The sequence below is a fragment of the Orbilia oligospora genome (assembly GCF_000225545.1).
Source record: "Orbilia oligospora ATCC 24927 unplaced genomic scaffold scaffold00188, whole genome shotgun sequence".
Classification (NCBI taxonomy): Eukaryota; Fungi; Ascomycota; class Orbiliomycetes; order Orbiliales; family Orbiliaceae; genus Orbilia; species Orbilia oligospora.
The window spans coordinates 518,836-537,707 of NW_011645745.1; the positions used below are offsets into that span (position 1 = coordinate 518,836).

Genomic DNA, 18,872 nt, shown 5'->3' on the forward strand with positions numbered 1-18,872 from the left:
GCAAATCTACTTTGCACGAGCATTTTTTTAGTAGCCTGAGATCCTTTCAATTTAGATACAATGCAATGTTGGTCTGCATATTGCCATTACCCCGCAATAGTGATTATATGCACTGTTCGGTCCGTACAATAGCTAGGAAGGCTGAGAAATTCACGACACTGCAGTTGAGTCGAGTAAGTCTAGATCCGTACATTGTCAGAAGCAATCGCACGCGCAATTAACCCTCACCATCCATCCGACACCCCAGCGATTTAGCTTCATTACTTTTTCCCCTCTTAAAAGCCGCCATTATATCCAGTCGCTGTTAGGGTTGTTTGCATTCGACGGTACTCAACTCATCGGATGGAAGTGGCTGGTGTGGTGTTGGGGGCGCTTCCCATCATCTACGGCGCAGTTCAAGTTTATAAAGATGGCAAAAAAGGCGGCACTCGTTTTTTCCAGAAACGAAATGGCGTTAAAAAGCTCGCAAATTCTCTTCTTTTCCATAAAGGGACTCTCACTGAAGTTGTAAGGAAGCTGCTTATTAGCAGTGGATGTGACGATGCCGGGGATTTGGACGAAAACCCTTTCGACTTTTTAAAGGACCCGGATATCCAAAATCAGCTGCATGACTATCTTGGGGCAGAAACGGAGCTGGTTTTTGCTACAAAGTTGAACGAAGCTTGTAAAACCATACAGAAAATTGCAAGAAGCATCGCAGGCCTTGTTCCTGGACTTAAGGTACCGTACCTTAGCTTAGTGACCTCACACATATATCAAGGGAACTATAACTGATTTATTTTACCCATGAGGACCCAACCGACGATTTACATAAAATAATAGAAGAGAATAGGGTACAAAAGGAAAAACAAATAGACTTTGTGCCTCGGATAAAGCTGGTTTTTAAAGGAGATGATCTTGGAGACGCAATTAAGGATCTCGATAGTATTCTAGATGGCCTCTATCGATTCATTCAAGTCACCTGCGAGAATCGTCAACCGGTAGCTGAAAAGCCATCTCGAAATGCAAGCAAACTCGCTGTTGGGTTCCGCCGAATCCAGACTCTTGCCAATAACGTGCATTTGGCAATCTGTCGGAGTTGGAAAATTGGGTGTCACACTCGGCATGACGCTAGGTTGTTCCTTGATGATCGACTAGAAGCAGCTGTAAAGATTGCAGCAAAGAAGGAACCTAAATCTGCTCTGTCCTTTCGATTGGTTTTTGGAGCGGAAACATACCCATCAAAGCCGATTTGGCACGAAACAACCGTTGAAGTCACCGGCCGAGAAGACGAGGATGACGATGGAAGTATATGTGCAGGGAGCTCAGGTGCATGTCGAGTAACCGTCATAGCTCCTCAAATTATATCGACAAAACGGACTGTCACCGTCATTGACGATATCTGCGCCACAATCGAGGCGTTTACCTTTACCCAACGAAGGGTAAGTTTCGTTGTGGCTAAAGACCAGAGAATCGGATCAATATCAAATGATTTGAATTGCTTCCATTGCTTCTTTCAAGGGGATGAGGTATCCCTCGAAACTCTTCTATCTAGATGTCCACCGGGAAGCCGCAGCTGTCTTATTCCCTACGACCAGCGCATTCCGCTCGCGCTCCGGCTTGCATCCAATATTCTTCAACTATTTCGAACACAGTGGTTACAAAGGCCTTGGTGCAAAGATTCAATATATTTCCCTATATCGACGTCGGGTACAAAGCACGGCCCTGACTTCGGGAAACCGTTCGTATCAGTCCCTATTGATAACGGCCTTCGGATCGCGTCGACACAGAATAACACCGATATCAGGAGTATAATATTGGAATTGGGAATACTACTTCTGGAGATATGGCATGAAGTTGCGTTCGAAAATCAATATAATTCGATAAATACATCAGGAATGCATGAGCCACGTCGAACATTTGCGTTCGATTGGATGATGAATACAACTAATCCGCCTCCACCATTATACAAAGATGCTATTACATATTGCATATTTGGAATAAATCATGGGGAGAGTCGGTATTGGGACTCTGAAGATCCGAAGTTATGGAGGGCCCTGTGCCAGAATATCATTCACCCGCTTTCCAAAATTTGCAAGCTATGGGGCGGGCCTGTAGTTGATATTTAGCATATTGTGTTTTTTGGATATATGGCAATACTAGTCAGGCAGAGAAATTATATATATTAGTATGTAATCGGGGTTTTGGCTATATTCTGGCATTTAGGGCTATATAGATATGAGCTCCACACTGTTGGTTCGAGCCGATGTAAAGTTGGAACTATAGGGAAGCGAAAGCGTAACGGTTCAAAAATGGGTCCAGGTATACTTGTACGTCCCGTGTATCTAACTGAGATGCTCGAGATCTGCTATTTGAATTTAAGTATCTTTTTCCTCTTTCCGTCTGCCTCAAAAGTATTTGAACAGAAATTAATATAACGGCATATTCTAAATCTATAAATTCGGGAACGATCTCCGGTGAGGGTTTTTGTGTACATTAGACAAAATCGATGCCTTTAGTACACAAAGTGTGAACTGCGTCTGCAATACGAGACTAGCCTCTATTTTAATGCAAAGTGCGATCTATGGTATAGGCCCCGGCATTTGAATCCTATGGACTCGCAGTGACCAGGATCGATCCCGGGTCACTAATATTACCCTTCATTGGTATGCGCATATGATAAAATTAGACCCCGACCAGCCTTCTACTTTCCGCAACTACTTCGTAGTCCGAGTAGCCTATTTTAGACGCACCGGTAGAGGCACCGTTTGGCTTATAAATCCATGGCCAGTATTAGCTTGCATTTTTGATCTGAACACAAATCTTGATTTCTCCAGAGAATATTAAAACATGATCAATCTCATTGCATTGGAACACACTTAAATTTATAAAATTAACCCCAACAGCGTGGAAGAGTGAGCGAACGCTCATAAGGTATAGTACGCAAAAGATTAACGAATATTCGAATCAGATAAGAAGTCTTTGAAATAAATATGATCAAACAGAGCAAGCGATATCTTTCCTCTAACTACTTCACAATGATCTCGCTCCCAGAAGTCACAAAAGGTGTCCTTCACAATGCGCTTTGATATTTCCTTCGTTCCCAAGGTCTACTTAATAGCCCTCGTTGGATATATTATAGAAGTATTGTTACCTACCCGCGGGTCTATTTGGGTCGCATGAATCGTGCTCACTAGTAGTGCCTACGGTTCTTATGGGTAATTTTTATCTTGAATGGACAGATCCCGTTTGTTTGGGGGAAAGTAGTCACCACTACCATCGTAGTCAAATCCATATCCGTATCCGTATCCCCATCCTAACCAAGGGTCATCGGGCGCGTAAGAATTATATGAACGAGAGGCGCCCGTTGAGGATCCTTCACCGGGATCATCTACAGGGATTTCGTTTTCCGGACCCGATAGATAGTACGGCGGTTCATCTGAAGGAGCGACATTCAGACTAAATTCATAATTTTCGGCAAGGTCTCCGGCAAGGTCTCCGGCAAGGTCTCCGGCAAGGCCAGGGTCTCCGGCAAGGCCAAGGTCTCCAAGCTCGAGATCCACAGGCTCTTCTGGAAGCAGGCCTTCCCTCTCTCCAGAGTCCTCCAGGACCCTGGTTACGAGACTGTCCAGGACCCTCGTTTCACGAGGTCCAGGATCGATGCGTTGTTCCGGGTACTCGGCAAGATCATCAGGGGGCCTCCAACTCCAGCCTCTATTGTGTATATGGTTATAGACGGATCTCGGGATTCGACTGAGCATATCGGTGAACATTTTCAGTTCCGTTCCTCCTGGTATGTCCCGGTAGATTGGTTGGTATAGCGTAGCAAAACAGTAGCACTCTAATAGAATAAGCGTTGTATAGTTAGCACTATAGTACTATTGAAAAGCGCGGCCGCGAGTTAAATAAAGTCTAAAATATTGGCCGACTTACTCCAGATTTCTTTACATAGCACAGCCTGGTTTTCCAAACATCTAACTCTCGATTTGTTTTTTTCCCTGTTTATTGCCGCCGTTATCGTACTTTTTGATCCGTCCATCGCTACCACACCCACATTTCAAACACCTGCTTTGATAATTGCTGACGATATTTTCCTGATTAGGTTTATACTTTCCAGATGGTAAGAGTTCCGTTCGCACCCGCTGTATGTTGTAACTAACGACCGAGTCTCTCATACCGGGAAATTGGGGGGGTGGTATTCGATCGATAAGGGCAATGATTTCGGGGATAACTTGGTGGGCAGGGGGGCACCGGACATACAACTTGCCCTCACGATAGAAGTAATTTGGATTGAGCGGGTTTCTTGACCAATTATTGCGATGATCATGATCATATCCCGGTCCATTCTCATGATGTTTAGATACAGCCTCAAGACCAGGTCCAGCCGTATTGTGCGTGGTATTTGACAATAGCGAGGTTGCAGCGCTGTCCTTGGGATCAACATTCCCTGGACCAGCCAAGCCCGTGAGATCCTCCAAAAGACTTTCGGGGGGTTTTAATTGCAAAGTGATGTTGGCGATGTTTGATATGTTGAGGACGGGGGGCGCCGGTATAGTTCCGTTTAAACGGCTAACCCTGTGCTCTGCTAAGGGTGAACCCATAGCCTGCATAACGGTCGGAATCGAAATTCCGCCGAGGGAGCAAAGGGTAGTAAGAATTTTTGGCCGGAGGCCCCCTGTAGGCCGACTAAGTAGCCGCATAATTATACATGAGAGGGGCTTTAATGATTGAAAAGAGGTATTGAATGGGCTGGATATGTAGCTGTAAAAGTTCTTTACAGAATAGCCATAGATATGTACCTAACTATGTTTACCGGTGTGTATTTTTCCCGACTTAGTATAATAGTTGATGGTGGAATTGATATGAACCGAGTTTCAACCACACCGTAATATGTATCCGTGGATGAGGGGAAGGGGGGGAAGTAAGGTCTGGTCATCCTCATCGTTCTTTGGTAGTTATATATACTGGGCTTCCAAGCGGGCCTAGTTGCCTCGCTGCGCATGTTAAAAGGTAAGCTCTACGCTGTTATATTCGACCGCTCATATTCCCAGCCCAGTCTCGAAGCCAGAGTTGTCCCCCCCAATCATAATATTGGGTGGTTTTCTTTAGCTCAAACCAGACTTCGCAGGAAATGTGGGTCAAGTTGCAAGCAACAGAATGGAAACCCAACGGTATAGTTATATTAGCTATATGAGGTATTTAAAACCAGAGCTAGAGTCCCCGCCACATTTAAGTTAATTCAGACTAGACCTCGAAACTAGAATAACACGCCCACGAAAGGAGAAACATCCTGAAATCTTTGGGGGTATTATTACTGACTGCCATGATCGTCGATACTCATGCCTCAAGTTACACAGTGCCCTGGCAGAGAGTTACATTGCAAGTTGGTACCCAATGGTCTCCCTTGGTACCATGGTTGCCAACAAAACCCAACATAGTTTGAATTTGACTACGAAACTGGTCAGGGAGGTTTTGTGTTGTAAGGGCGAAATGCAACATCAAAAAAAGAGGAAGGTGGTACTGTCTTCTTGGCGAGTGTCCTTATAAAGGACTTCGGTTTCCGGTTTCCCTTTCCCCTTTTCCTTCCCTTCTGGATGATGATTGAGGAGTGTTTCGCTGTTCTGACCTAAAAAGTGGACTTCATCAAGAAATACAAAGTTCTCATTGTGAACTGTCGAGATATATCTGTGTCTTGCCATACTTGGTTTTTAAATCAAGCGTAAACTGTAGGTTGTCAGTTGTGATCGTGCACATGAGACATCTCGAAATTCTAAAGCTTCTGTGCATATTCGACGAAAAGCCCCGCCATGTCCAACACCAGCGCCTCTCTTGACTATTCAGTCTGCTCGGTTGCCGCCGATACTTCGTTCGGTCCGGTCGTTCAAGGCTGTCGAGACGGTTTTGACTTTACATTTGCATTCGAACAATACTTCCTCTCGATTCTTCCATCGGTTGTTGGGCTGCTTCTAGCCGTGCCTCGCGTCAGGGTCCTTAGAACCAGGAAACCTGTGGTTGCCAAAGGTGGCACCTTGAAAGGAACTAAGTTGGTATGTCTCTATGTGCCGCTACAGTTTGAAGCCCTGCCAGCACGAATACTCTTCGTTGCGTTCGCCAATCTCGAATAAGGGCGAAATCTCGGCTTTGGGATTTAAGACAGCAGCTAGGGCATTGCAGTTATTCATAATCTGGGGGGGAATACGTCGCTAACAACTCGAATGGTGGATTTACAGGTTAACATCGGACTATTCGCTTGTATCCAATTAATTCTTCTTATACTTTGGTCTACTTTCAATCAATCCTCAGAAATCAGGACACAGGCAGTGACTGCTGCGTCTTTCTCGTTCGTCGGAGCCGTTGCACTGTCTGGGTTGTCTTACTACGAGCACCATAAATCACACCGGTTTGTATCTACGTCCACCCTATTCAGGAGAAATACTCTGATTTATCAAGAAACCATACTTATTCGAATAATTTGTAATCATAGTCCATCATGGGTGTTAACGGCCTATCTCACTCTAACTCTTCTTCCCGATGCCACGATTCTTCGAACCTTGTACCTCTCTCCGACAATATTTCCGCTTTCTACTCGGGTGGTCTCATCTGTGGCGTTCGCCGCCAAAATAGGCATTATATTGCTAGAATCTATGCCAAAAAAGAGTTCTGATAGTACCTCTGGCAGGAACGGGCGGACAGCCGAACGATTTGCTAGCCCATTTAGCCAACTTCTATATCTATGGTTGAATGGACTAATTAAGTATGGATTCAAACATGTTTTAAAACTCGAGGACCTTTTCCAAGTAGATCAGGAAATGGAAGCAGAAACACTTGATCATAATTTCTGGAAACTAATCGGTGCGGAGAACATTGCTTTTTTTTCCCCGTTATTGAAATACTTTACTGATTCAGTACTCGGACTATTTAGACACTAGTCGAGGTAAATCAAAGCTTGGGGTGGTCCTCGTTACTGCTTTGAAATTTCCGTTGCTTTTGGCAGCTATTCCAAGACTCATTCTCATTGTTTTTATATTCTGCCAACCACTTCTGCTTGAGACATTCCTTGGGTATCTGAAGGATCCCGAAGAGAGAAAAAATGCCAACATTGGTAAAGCGATAATTGGTGCCTACGCCTTGGTCTACATTGGTATGGCGGTAAGTAATCAAAACTTCCACAGAAGTCAGAATCAGCCCTGATCAGTACTATATATAATTATATATAACTCACATTCTGTTTTAGATCACATCGGCGTTTTATTGGTATCAGAACATCCGGTTTATAACCATGTTGCGTGGTATATTGATGTCGGCTGTCTACAACAAGACCACCCAACTCAGTATCAGTGCCACAAACACTACAGATTCGGTCACACTTATGAGTGGCGATGTGGAAAATTTGGTTAGAGGCTTAAGGGAAGTCCATGAGCTGTGGGCAGCTATTGTTCAAATCGCAATCGCGACTTGGCTACTAGCAAGACAGTTAGGAGTAGCCTGTATTGGGCCGCTGATTGTTTGCTTTGGTAATACCCTTAATTTATCAAAGAATTTGTGCCTACAGTATCAGAGTATTAAGATATTTCTTAGCATCCGCGATAATTATGGGGGCAACTTCTGGCCGGGCAAAGAAAAATCAACTTATATGGATGGAAGAGCTCCAAAAACGAACTGGTAAGTTATATGTATCAATATCATTCTGAGGCTGAGACTAATGGTTTATTTGGTAGGAATTACCTCTTCCATCATGGGCTCGTTGAAAGGTATCAAGATGCTCGGTTTAAGCAAGAAATTGACGGATCTTGTGCAAAAACTTCGAATTGATGAAGTAACAGCGTCAAAAAAGTTCCGTATACTAGCCGTATATTGTTCAACCCTTGGTATGCTCTCAGTTTTAGAAAAGCTCATCTCAGAGCTTGAGTTATATAGTCTTGTCTAACATCCGGGATTTTCGAATAATATAGCTTATTTTCCCATGATGCTGTCACCCGTCGTGACTTTTGCAATTTATCTAGGAGTTGCTCTCCGAAATAATACAACACTTGATGCCCAAAGAATGTTCACGTCTCTATCGCTGTTGATGCTGATCACTCAGCCTCTTTTTGGTGTCTTCCAAGATATCTTTGAGTTCATGTCATCACTGGGGTGTCTAGAGAGAATCGAGGCATTTTTGAACAAAGAGACAAAGAGTGATCACAGACTGCTCTCTCCAGAGTCTACCACAAGGGTTGCTGATAATCAGCGCTCTGAGAATGATATCGAGCTTGACCAACTCACTATACAACGTGTGGAAAACCTAGATGGTGAAGAGACTATCGTGGAGGTCCGGGATGCGTCATTCGGATGGAACAAAGATGATACTCCAGTGATCAATAATATCAACTTCTCAGTCGATGCAGGCCATTTAGTGATGATATGCGGACCTGTCGCCTCGGGGAAGTCAACTTTGTTGAAGTCACTACTTGGGGAAACTTTGGGTCTCAAAGGGTTTGTCCGAGTCGCAACCAACTCGATCGGATACTGCGATCAAGTACCTTGGCTCATGGTGGGTTCCTATCTATGTCAAACTCTTCCGAACTTTAGCTTTTCCTATTTTTGACAATTGGTTGCTTTGATCTATTTCAGGGAATATCTATTAAAGATAACATTACCGGATTCTCGAGATTTAACCCTACCTTGTACGATGAAGTCTTGCATGCTTGCGACCTGGGCCCGGATATTTCTGTTTTCCCAGATGGTGATAACACCCTCGTAGGTAGTAAAGGTATAACTTTGAGCGGTGGACAGAAGCAGAGAGTGGTAAGAGTGCAATATATCCGTATCAAAACTTATTATGAGATAGATACTAATACTTTTGATACTAGGCCCTAGCCCGAGCCTTATATGCCCAAAAGAAACTTATAATCCTTGACGATGTTTTCAGTGGGCTCGACATGCACACTCAATCGAAGGTATTCAATCGTGTTTTTGGTAGACAAGGATTGCTCAGGAAGTCACAGTCCACAGTGATCTTAGCTACACATTCTGTTAACCTTCTTCGGCATGCGGATAAAATCATCGTTCTTAGTAGCGATGGTACAATTCTCGAACAAGGTTCGTTCAGCGAATTGGTAGAAGCCGAGGGTGGATACGTCAAAGAGGCCTCCAAAATGCTCGATGAAAATGCAATGAAACAGTCGACAGAGCATCAAGATACTGAATCTTCCCCACAACCTTCACAGTCAGAGAAGAGATCGGCTGATACACTGGAAGACCCTAAGCGTCAGTCCGGGGACTGGTCACTCTACACTTACTTCTTCTCTCGCGTTGGCACAAAAGTCACAATAGCCTTCATCATCCTTGAAATGCTCTGGGCATTCTTTTCGGCGTTCCCAAGTAAGCTTATCTCCCCTCGCCTGTAAATTCGTGTTTATTAACGACTTACATATTTCACTACAGCACTTTGGCTTAAGTGGTGGTCAGATGCGAATGAACGCTCTCCAAATCAACAAGCTGGATTGTACATCGGTGTATATGTTGTTTTACAAACAGCTGGTCTCTGCTCGACCGCTCTTTTAACTTGGTGCTGCATCAACATCATAGCCCGGAAATCTGGAATTGCGTTCCATAGAATCCTCTTAAACACAGTGATGCGAGCCCCGATGGCCTTTATCAGCAAGACGGAAGTTGGATCATTGGTCAACAGGTTTACGCAAGATCTAGGACTTATTGATAGACAATTACCGATAGCTATCATGTGCTGTGTATCAAGTAAATTCATTCAGAATGTGGGACACGTATAGCCCGTTCAATTGCTAATATTTTACCGGAACTAGATCTTTTCATTGTTGTAGCGCAAGCTATTCTTATATCGAGCGCTTCGGCATACATAGCTATCAGCTTTCCAGCACTGGTTCTAGCGTTTTATATAATTCAGAGATATTACTTAAGAACGTCTCGTCAATTGAGATTTTTAGATTTGGAGGCCAAAGCACCGGTTTAGTATGTCTATCTACTCGAGTAACGGCTAAGTTGCATTGAGAAGCTAATGAAGTCCTTGTGTAGTACTATCTTTTTAGAGTCCCTGGAAGGCTTGTCCACAATCCGTGCCTTTGACTGGCAATCCTCATTCATTTCTAAATCATACGACCTAATCAATACAGCACAATCGCCATTTTACCTCCTAGCTTTACTCCAAAAGTGGCTAACACTAGTTCTTGACCTAATGACAGCTTCTCTTGCTGTTCTCGTTGTTGGAATCGCAGTCGCGACTCGTGAGACTGTGAGCGTCGGATTCACAGGAGTAGCGCTAACACAAATCATGGGATTTACGGAGTACATGAAGATGTTCATGTTGTTTTGGACGCAGATGGAGACAAGTCTAGGCGCTATTTCTAGGATCAGAGGGTTCAGCGAGGAGACACCTAGTGAAGGGACACCTGAAGAAGAAAATGGAGTGGTACCTGCGGGATGGCCTATGGCGGGGAAGATTGAGATACAAGATGTTACAGCCGGTTATGATGAGCGTATGGTTCTAAGGGAGGTGGGGTTATCGATTACTAGTGGGGAGAAGTTTGGAATATGCGGTAGGACCGGAAGGTAAGTTTTTATATCTTTTTTGTCTCGCTAAAGCCTTCATAGGCTCGGGTCTCGTAACGCTAGCTAACGAAATATCATACATATATAGTGGTAAAAGCTCGCTGACGTTGGCACTACTACGCATGATGGAACTTAGCACTGGTTCCATATTTATCGATGGAGTAGACATTTCAACCATTCCACGAGAGACCGTCCGAGCAGAGATCAATGTCATATCCCAAGATCCGTTCTTCTTTTCCGGAACTATCAAGCACAATCTCGACCCTTACACCGCGGCAACAGATGAAGAGATGATATCAGTACTTCAAAAATGCCAACTTGGGGATATCATCAGCGGGGATAAAAGCATAGAAGACGAGTTTACACCAGAAACTCTCAGTCACGGCCAAAAACAGCTTTTTTGTCTCGCAAGGGCGCTACTGAGGAAGAGCAGAATCGTAGTGTTGGACGAAGCCACGAGCGGAGTCGATAAGGATACAGACGAAATGATGCAAAAAGTAATCAGAGAAGAGATGAAAGATAAGACTGTTATCGCGATTGCTCACAGGCTACAAACGATCATGGATTTCGATAGAGTCGCGGTAATGGAAAATGGGAGGGTAGTGGAAGTAGGAGAACCTAAGGCCTTGTTGAAAAGAGACTCCAAGTTCAAGCAGCTGGTGGACGCAATGTAGTAACAGAACTAGGGCGCGGGCCTAGTTAGCCTTACTCCAGGCTCATCTCCAGGAACTGCATTGAAACCCTCCGTGGGTAAGCTATTACTAACGATAGAAAGTCGACGGGCGGTTCCTCACCGAAGCCAAGCTGCACAATCCATGTCCAAACACACATTCCTGCAGAACGAAACTGCAAGATCAGATAGAAGCTTCCCTGTCAAATATAGCTATATTAAAACGGATACGTAAAGCTTAGACCAAGTATCATCCAAGAAATACTACGGCCAAAAGGAGGCAGGCATCTGAAACCCAGGTGCATCATAGAAACCAGGTAAAAAAAAAGCAGAATTACAGCCAAAACTTTCCCAAAAGCACCACTTAGGACGTTTTAAAGTTTTTTCCGATCGCTGCTTCACAATCGGTAAGGCGATCGCCAGGTACCATGGAACTAGTTGGCTTTTTCGGACCTTGTCATTCCGGCCTTTTACTATAGCATGGGTCAGTTAATATCGGGCGCCGGGGTGGCTTGCATGCATTGGCTGCACATAATAGTGTTGTATTTTAGGCGCGCCGGAATTCAAGGCTCTGCGATGCCGAGAATGGCCTCATTAGTGGTCTTGGTAGAAGGTCGAAGATGAACATCTTGACCAACTTGATTCAGTCTTTTTATACGAAGTCCAGGATAATGATATCCATGCTCACAAATTATGCCCGGTCACTTCTGTATAAATTGTTCGGGTTTTCCATGAATGAAATCGAATTGTTGCCTTGGCGTCGTTACGAAAGGTTAAACCATTGTAAATATCAATTGATCAATTGACGGCATTGAATTAAGAAGACTCTTTACATTTAGAATTCAAAATGCGTGTCTCGACTTTCTTGTCTCTCGTCGCCATTGCTGGCAGTGCCCTCTCCCAGCAGCTCTCCAGTACCCTTCAGCTCGTCACTGAAGACTTTGGCGAAAATCCAACAAATACCCCATTTTATATCTATGTCCCAACATCTGTGTCTAGCAATCCTGCTGTGATTGTTGGTGCCCATTGGTGTACTGGTTAGTCTTCATAATCACCTATAAAATTCTAATAGATTAGGCGCTAAGACAAAATACAATTAAAATAGGAAGCGGACCAGATTTCTTTTCTGGAACAGGATACGCCCGATATGCTGATACATATGGATACATTGTTATCTATCCATCTGCAAACCGATCCTCGAAATGCTGGGATGTAAGTTTGACATCGAATTCCGTTCTAGATCTATCATTAATTACTTGGAATAGGTTGCAAGCAATGCGACACTCACACACAACGGTGGCAGCGATTCTCTCGCTATCGTCAACATGGTTAAATGGACTTTGAAGAAGTATAACGGAGATGCAAACCGAGTTTTCATTACCGGAATGTCCAGCGGTGGTATGATGACCCAGGTCATGATGGGGGCTTACCCAGATATCTTCAAGGCTGGTAGCGCATGGGCTGGCGTTCCATACGGTATGAATGAAGAGAATCAACTAAACCCAATATTCTACAAAACTAACATTCACTTGCAGGATGTTTCTCTGGACCAACCGAGTGGAACGGTGATTGCTCCTCTGGTATCCTTCACAAGACTCCGCAACAGTGGGGAGATGATGTCCGCAGGGCATACCCCGGTTACACTGGTCCTCGTCCAAAGCTTCAAATCTGGCACGGAACTCTCGATGCTGCTCTGAGCTATAACAATGTTGCAGAGTCTAACAAGATGTGGTCCAATGTTTTTGGAATCTCGTTCACGAGAAACGAAACTAATACTCCAATTCCAAACTACACCAAGATGGTCTATGGTGATGGTACTAAATATGTTGCATACTCGGCAGAGGGAGTTGAGCATAATATTCCTATTAGAGATCTAGATGCTCTAGAGTGGTTTGGAATTTATAACCCTTCAAGGTATGGCCTCTGATCTATACTAAACCATATACTTTATGAAAAACGTTTGGAGATATTAACGGGCTTGAATTAGCACCTCAACCACAGCTACCGCTAGCAGAACGACTACCACAGCTTCAAGGACTACTTCCCCAACTACAACTGCTACTACAACTAGATCTACTACTGCCACCACGACTGTCCGCACTACCACAACTCAAACAACGACATCGAGAAGCACGACTACTAGCGCTTCAACTGGTACCGTTGGACAATGGGGACAGTGCGGTGGCGTTACCTACACTGTATGCACATAATCCCTTGAAACTGACATTGAATAAAAACTAATAAATTTCATAGGGACCTACAGAGTGTTCTGGCGGATGGAAGTGCACTAAGTTGAACGACTACTACTGGCAGGTAAGTTTACATTTTGTTGCTCTATGGAAGCTGTCCTGCGGAGTAATTTCAAGATATGCTAACCTTATATTTTCTTGCGATTAAATAGTGCTTGCAATAAATTGATCTGATGGAGCTATTTCGGAGGGTTGAGCCTGGACCCAAGAAACAGGATCAGATTTAAGGAAGGTGTACGGTGTCGCACCTATAATGTATATTATTTTAGATACCATTCAAAGGCCTCTCCCCTGCTGAAGTTGGAGTAATGGTACACGTACATACAAAATTCATTATTCAGTTCATACGTATACCAATAAATTGGTAAAAGCAGTTTCCGAGAGAAGAAAATTAGCTTAACTCTGAACAAAGTCTCTATAGCTCCAACCGAAATATATCAGCCTTGAGAGAACGAGTTGTTTCTGCACCTGCATGTATGCAATATTGCAATGGAGGATCATTCCAGCCTTGTCAAACGGGGTAGTTTAAATATCGAAAAGGCGAAAAATTTGCGGGCAGGTTCCATCAAAGTCTATAGATATCACCGAAATTTCGAAAATAAGCGCTAAACAATAACGTATCCGGGCTATGGATAGTCTTTAAATCTGAACCGGTAATTTTCTCGGAATCGATCCGCGAAAACGATATCGCAGAAAATACTCTCACAGCGAGGAGCGGAAACACGACGATGCTAGAGATCGAAGACTATACAATAGGTTGGATATGTGCCTTACCACTGGAACTAACGGCCGCTATCGCTGTCCTCGATAAACGACATGAAACACCTGAGAGTAGGCAGGAGAACCACGACGATAACACTTACATATGCGGTTGTATTGGTAAACACAATATCGTTATTACCTGTCTTCCTTCCGGGGTTTATGGGGTGACATCCGCATCGAATGTGGTTACCAAGATGCGAGCTTCTTTCCCGTCTGTCAAAATCGGCCTAATGGTCGGAATTGGCGGAGGCGCTCCAATGCTGCCGCAAAACGATATTAGACTTGGAGATGTAGTTGTGAGCGAACCCGTAGCTGGGTTTGGGGGGGTATTACAATACGACTTCGGAAAAACAGTTCAGTCCGGCAAGTTCGTTCAGCATGGAGTTCTAAATAAACCACCAGGTGTTTTTCTCAAAACAATATCAAAAATGAAATCAGAATACATAAGCGGCCGTGCATACGAGTTTAACGATATCGCTACGGCCATTCTGGAAAACGGCATTCTTCCAGAAGAGTTCAGGCGTCCACCAAATAGCAGCGATAGACTTTTTCAATCAAATTACGACCACCCAGAGGAGAATAGATCTTGCGATGACTGTGATACAACTCTTCTCGTTGAGCGAGAGCCTCGAGCCCGAAATGAAGCGCGCTTGCATTATGGGCTGATCGCCTCCGGAAACAAAGTGATGAAGCATGGCCTTACTAGGGATAAACTTTCCCAAGAAAAGGGTGTACTATGTTTCGAGATGGAAGCAGCTGGCCTAATGGATGAACTACCGTCGCTAGTAATCCGTGGAATCTGCGATTACTGTGACAGTCACAAGAATAAGAGGTGGCAGAATCATGCTGCGTTAGTTGCTGCTGCTTTTGCAAGAGAGCTATTGTTTCAATTGCCACTCCAAGGTAAATTCTAAGTCTTGAACCCGTCAATCAGATTTGGAATGTCGGTTGTTAATTATTGTAATGGAACTATAGGCAGCCCTCGAAGACCTATTCCAAGCGAAGAGGAGAATTTTAACGTACCAGGTCTGCAGACGGCGAAGGGAGCGTCGTTTGGAGACTATGACGATCAATACGAACCAGAATGTCTACCCGGGACGAGAGTTGAACTCCTAAAACGCATCGAAAACTGGGCGAATGATGTAGAAGGGAAAAAAGTGTTCTGGATGTACGGAATGGCCGGTACAGGCAAATCGACTATATCCAGAACGGTGGCTAGGTCGCTACAAACGAATGACCGACTCGGTGGGAGCTTCTTCTTCAAAAGGGGCGAGGCTAGTCGAAGCACAGGTCTACTATTTGTAGTAACTCTCGCGGCACAGCTAGCCAGGACTCTTCGTGGTACTATGGCCTTAAGCATTCGGGCTGCTCTAAAAGCGGAACCGGGTATTCCCAGCAGGTCCATAGAAGAGCAGTTTAGAAAATTGATTTTTGGACCTTTGGCGGAGTTTAAAGCTCTCAATACTCATGATACTGGGGTTGGGACATCACAGTCTGGTCTACGGAACAGCATCAAAACTATCAAACACACTAGAGTTATGGTAGTAGACGCACTTGACGAATGTGAGAAAAGAGGCGACGTTCAGGTTATCATTCAGCAACTTGCAAGGTTAAAGGACCTTACCGAAGTCGACATACGAGTCTTTCTCACTAGTAGACCCGACCTCCCAATCATCCCGACCTTCCAGAAATTAGAGGAAGATACATACGAGGATCTAGTCCTACACAAAGTCCCCGATATCGAGGATGATCTTTCGCTGTATCTAAAGACCGAGATGTCGCGGATAGCTGGGGAGCGCCATCTACCAGAGGACTGGCCCGGCGCCGCCATCATCGACAAGCTAGTCAAAATGGCTACGCCTCTATTTATCTACGCCGCAACAATCTGTCGATTTGTTGGAGATTAACACTGGAACCCCGACGAACGGATCAAAATGATCAGCGAGTATGAACCGAAGTGGCAAGTGTCGAGATTGGACAAAACATACCTTCCAATCCTTGAACAACTCTTAGCCTCACAGCATGAAACTGAAATGGGAGCATTCGTTCAAGAATTCAAAGATATAGTGGGCACTATCATCAACCTGCGGAACCCCCTATCAGTCAAAGTTTTATCCCGACTGATGCAGGTCTCAGATCGAAAAATAGAATCTAGATTGAGATCACTTCATTCAGTACTTTACATACCAAACGACCCTAAGATGGCCATCAGAACCCTTCATAAATCATTTTCTGATTTTCTTCTGGACCAAGGTCTCCGTCACAAGTCTCAACTCTGGGTCGACGCCCGAGAATCTCACGAAAGAATTCTCGACCGATGCCTCGATGTTATGTCTAAGGGTCTAAAGTTCAACATATGCAAGCTTAAGTCTGTTGCAACTCTGAGAAGTGAGATTGATGATAGAACCATCCAAAGTTGTATAAGTTCAGAACTGCGGTATGCTTGCTGTCACTGGACGGAACACATGCAAAGGGCGGAGCACCGCTTGACCGACAATGACAAAGTCCACAAATTTTTACAACAGCACTGTCTCCATTGGATTGAGGCCTTGAGCATTTGCGACACAGATCTGTTGCGGAATATAATTGGTTTTTTTTTCTCACGCTTGGACTGGAATGTAAGTTATAAAGAAACCTACATCTTGGGCACAGTTGAGGAGTCTGGCGACAACATCTTGGGAGTTGTCCTTTTAAACTACTTCCAGAAAACTAACCGTTAAGCAGTCTCAAAAAAGAAAGGTCCAAGAACTAGTTTATAGAGCCCGCTATTTTGTTCTCTCTAAGGAATATATTTTTCTGAGAGCACCATTACAAGTATATGTCGCATTCATAGTGTTCGTCCCTGGAAACGGCCTACCGAAGCGAGCATTAAGCGTTGAGAAGCTTCTCCAGCGATATGAAGATAATGTGGGACCCAGGGAGTTTCGGCGCTTACTGGGTCTTGAGGCTTCAGATGTATCCGCCATTTCAACTAATGGTCGAATCTTAGCGTATAGCTTGACCAGGAGGTCTACCTGTGAATTTTCATTTGTAGTACTCTGGGATCTGGTCGCTGAGGCTCCAATACGGATTCTGGGGGCACTGTCAGATCTCGCCACACTGAAATTTTCTCCAGACAACAAAATTTTATTCGGAAAACTCCAGCCTGTAGCTGAATCTCCTTCCAGCGCGCGTCTTAAACCTAGACCGGAATCTAGTACCAACACCGACCTAGGATCCAACATAGTATTCTGGGATGTTAAAACTGGGGTGAGACTATCTGACTATATTCTATCGGGACGATTACACGCGCGAGCTCTGTTCATGCTTCAAATGCATGAAAGTACTGCTGTTGATGCCGAGACGGTCCAAAATAGATCCGATAGCTCACACTCGTTGGGCCATGCTGGGCTAGCAGATCTCCCGCAAGAATTAAGCCAAACTAATAAAGAATTACTTGCGGTTGTGGTTGCCATTGGTAAGGGCAAGATCACTGAGTGGCAATTTACTTCAGCCCAACTTTCCGAAAGGATGTTATACAAATTAGAGGTATGGCTGGATTATCTCGTAAACTATAATTAATGTTGCTGAAATACTGTATGAATATAGGAATATAGTCCGTTAAGAATTCGGAGAGCTAGGAAATATAAACGGATTCATCTTCTGATGGATAGATAAACGCATGAACCTTGAAGCTGAAAGTTCACGCTCAAGCGGTCTCGGGGAGGGTTTCAGACACAGTCCATACCAGGAGTGGAGCATTTTATCGAACATTTGGGGTACCTTTTAGCCCAAAACTTCAAACAAAACATTTTTATTACCACTTGAGCATGTTATCAAATCTAACTATTTTATTCATTTCTACTTAGCAAAATATCCACATAAAAATATAGGTAGGTATATAAAAGATAAAATAATCAAATTAAACAATATGTATAGTTTTTAAACCTCCGGGTTATATATCTTAAATTTTGGACAAAAGACTCTAAACCTCGTGTGGACCTTTTGCAGGACAAGACTAGGGGGAAGGTACTCACTGTTTTCGAAATTAAGTCTATTATAGGGAATTCTGACATCCGACGCGTGCTTCCATACCGATGACGGCCGGTCTAGACAAGCTGGTTATGAAGTCACTAAAAGTTGAATATATACCTAGGTACCCACCTATATGTTGACATATGTCCGCATAAAACTTCCAAATATATTTAAAGTTATAGACTATATTAATATTTAGAAGATTGTTGATTGTCTAGTTTTGATTGGCATCCTCGAGACTTTTATAGTTTCGGAGCCAGATGCCAGCACGTCGTGGAACCAAATACTCAAGTAAGGTTCGATGAATAAAGGAAAAAATTGACGACAAGATTAAGAGGTAGCTCCGCAGTCAAGGCTATAGCTAGGTTCTTGACAATTGTTACAGTGTGATCAAGTCTGGTTACGAGACTTCAGTGTGATGTGTGATGGTGACATATGGTGTGGTGTATTTTCTGTGTTGCGCTAGTGTCGACTGAAGCTCCAAGCTCAAGCTCATTGCTCACACGCGTTTGCGCTTCTGTCCCAATCCTTATCCCCGCCATTCCTCCACTATCGCGGCCATTTCACCTACACCAAGGCCAGTCACCATAAACCGCCCTGTATACGCTCATCAAAGTACCCATAGGTCTTTA

At 44.0% G+C, this 18,872-nt stretch overlaps 7 protein-coding genes across 7 annotated transcripts; 6 read left to right on the forward strand and 1 right to left on the reverse strand.

The window, feature by feature from the left end:
* Positions 1 to 342: 342 nt before the first annotated feature.
* Positions 343 to 2,108, forward strand: AOL_s00188g159 (uncharacterized protein; the record flags this gene model as incomplete). Its single annotated transcript, XM_011128407.1, has 2 exons — positions 343 to 720; positions 792 to 2,108. 2 exons carry the CDS (start codon positions 343 to 345, stop codon positions 2,106 to 2,108), a joined length of 1,695 nt encoding a protein of 564 aa, XP_011126709.1.
* Positions 2,109 to 3,191: 1,083 nt separating this feature from the next.
* On the reverse strand, positions 3,192 to 4,679 carry AOL_s00188g160 (uncharacterized protein; the record flags this gene model as incomplete). The annotated part of the gene is made up of 2 exons (XM_011128408.1): positions 3,192 to 3,820; positions 3,959 to 4,679. 2 exons carry the CDS (start codon positions 4,677 to 4,679, stop codon positions 3,192 to 3,194), a joined length of 1,350 nt encoding a protein of 449 aa, XP_011126710.1.
* A 1,107-nt stretch (positions 4,680 to 5,786) lies between these two features.
* AOL_s00188g161 (uncharacterized protein) lies at positions 5,787 to 6,104 on the forward strand (the record flags this gene model as incomplete). The annotated part of the gene is made up of 1 exon (XM_011128409.1): positions 5,787 to 6,104. One exon carries the CDS (start codon positions 5,787 to 5,789, stop codon positions 6,102 to 6,104), a length of 318 nt encoding a protein of 105 aa, XP_011126711.1.
* A 684-nt stretch (positions 6,105 to 6,788) lies between these two features.
* AOL_s00188g162 (uncharacterized protein) lies at positions 6,789 to 11,219 on the forward strand (the record flags this gene model as incomplete). The annotated part of the gene is made up of 12 exons (XM_011128410.1): positions 6,789 to 6,831; positions 6,902 to 7,128; positions 7,214 to 7,493; positions 7,558 to 7,641; positions 7,698 to 7,847; positions 7,932 to 8,512; positions 8,593 to 8,766; positions 8,832 to 9,342; positions 9,406 to 9,717; positions 9,783 to 9,948; positions 10,012 to 10,545; positions 10,634 to 11,219. The coding sequence occupies 12 exons, from the start codon at positions 6,789 to 6,791 to the stop codon at positions 11,217 to 11,219; spliced, it is 3,648 nt and encodes a 1,215-aa protein (XP_011126712.1).
* An 843-nt stretch (positions 11,220 to 12,062) lies between these two features.
* AOL_s00188g163 (uncharacterized protein) lies at positions 12,063 to 13,628 on the forward strand (the record flags this gene model as incomplete). Its single annotated transcript, XM_011128411.1, has 7 exons — positions 12,063 to 12,252; positions 12,321 to 12,427; positions 12,481 to 12,691; positions 12,751 to 13,129; positions 13,203 to 13,413; positions 13,469 to 13,528; positions 13,617 to 13,628. The coding sequence occupies 7 exons, from the start codon at positions 12,063 to 12,065 to the stop codon at positions 13,626 to 13,628; spliced, it is 1,170 nt and encodes a 389-aa protein (XP_011126713.1).
* Positions 13,629 to 14,192: 564 nt separating this feature from the next.
* AOL_s00188g164 (uncharacterized protein) lies at positions 14,193 to 16,133 on the forward strand (the record flags this gene model as incomplete). Its single annotated transcript, XM_011128412.1, has 2 exons — positions 14,193 to 15,129; positions 15,202 to 16,133. The coding sequence occupies 2 exons, from the start codon at positions 14,193 to 14,195 to the stop codon at positions 16,131 to 16,133; spliced, it is 1,869 nt and encodes a 622-aa protein (XP_011126714.1).
* Positions 16,134 to 16,160: 27 nt separating this feature from the next.
* AOL_s00188g165 (uncharacterized protein) lies at positions 16,161 to 17,846 on the forward strand (the record flags this gene model as incomplete). The annotated part of the gene is made up of 3 exons (XM_011128413.1): positions 16,161 to 16,815; positions 17,060 to 17,754; positions 17,823 to 17,846. The coding sequence occupies 3 exons, from the start codon at positions 16,161 to 16,163 to the stop codon at positions 17,844 to 17,846; spliced, it is 1,374 nt and encodes a 457-aa protein (XP_011126715.1).
* Positions 17,847 to 18,872: the final 1,026 nt, after the last annotated feature.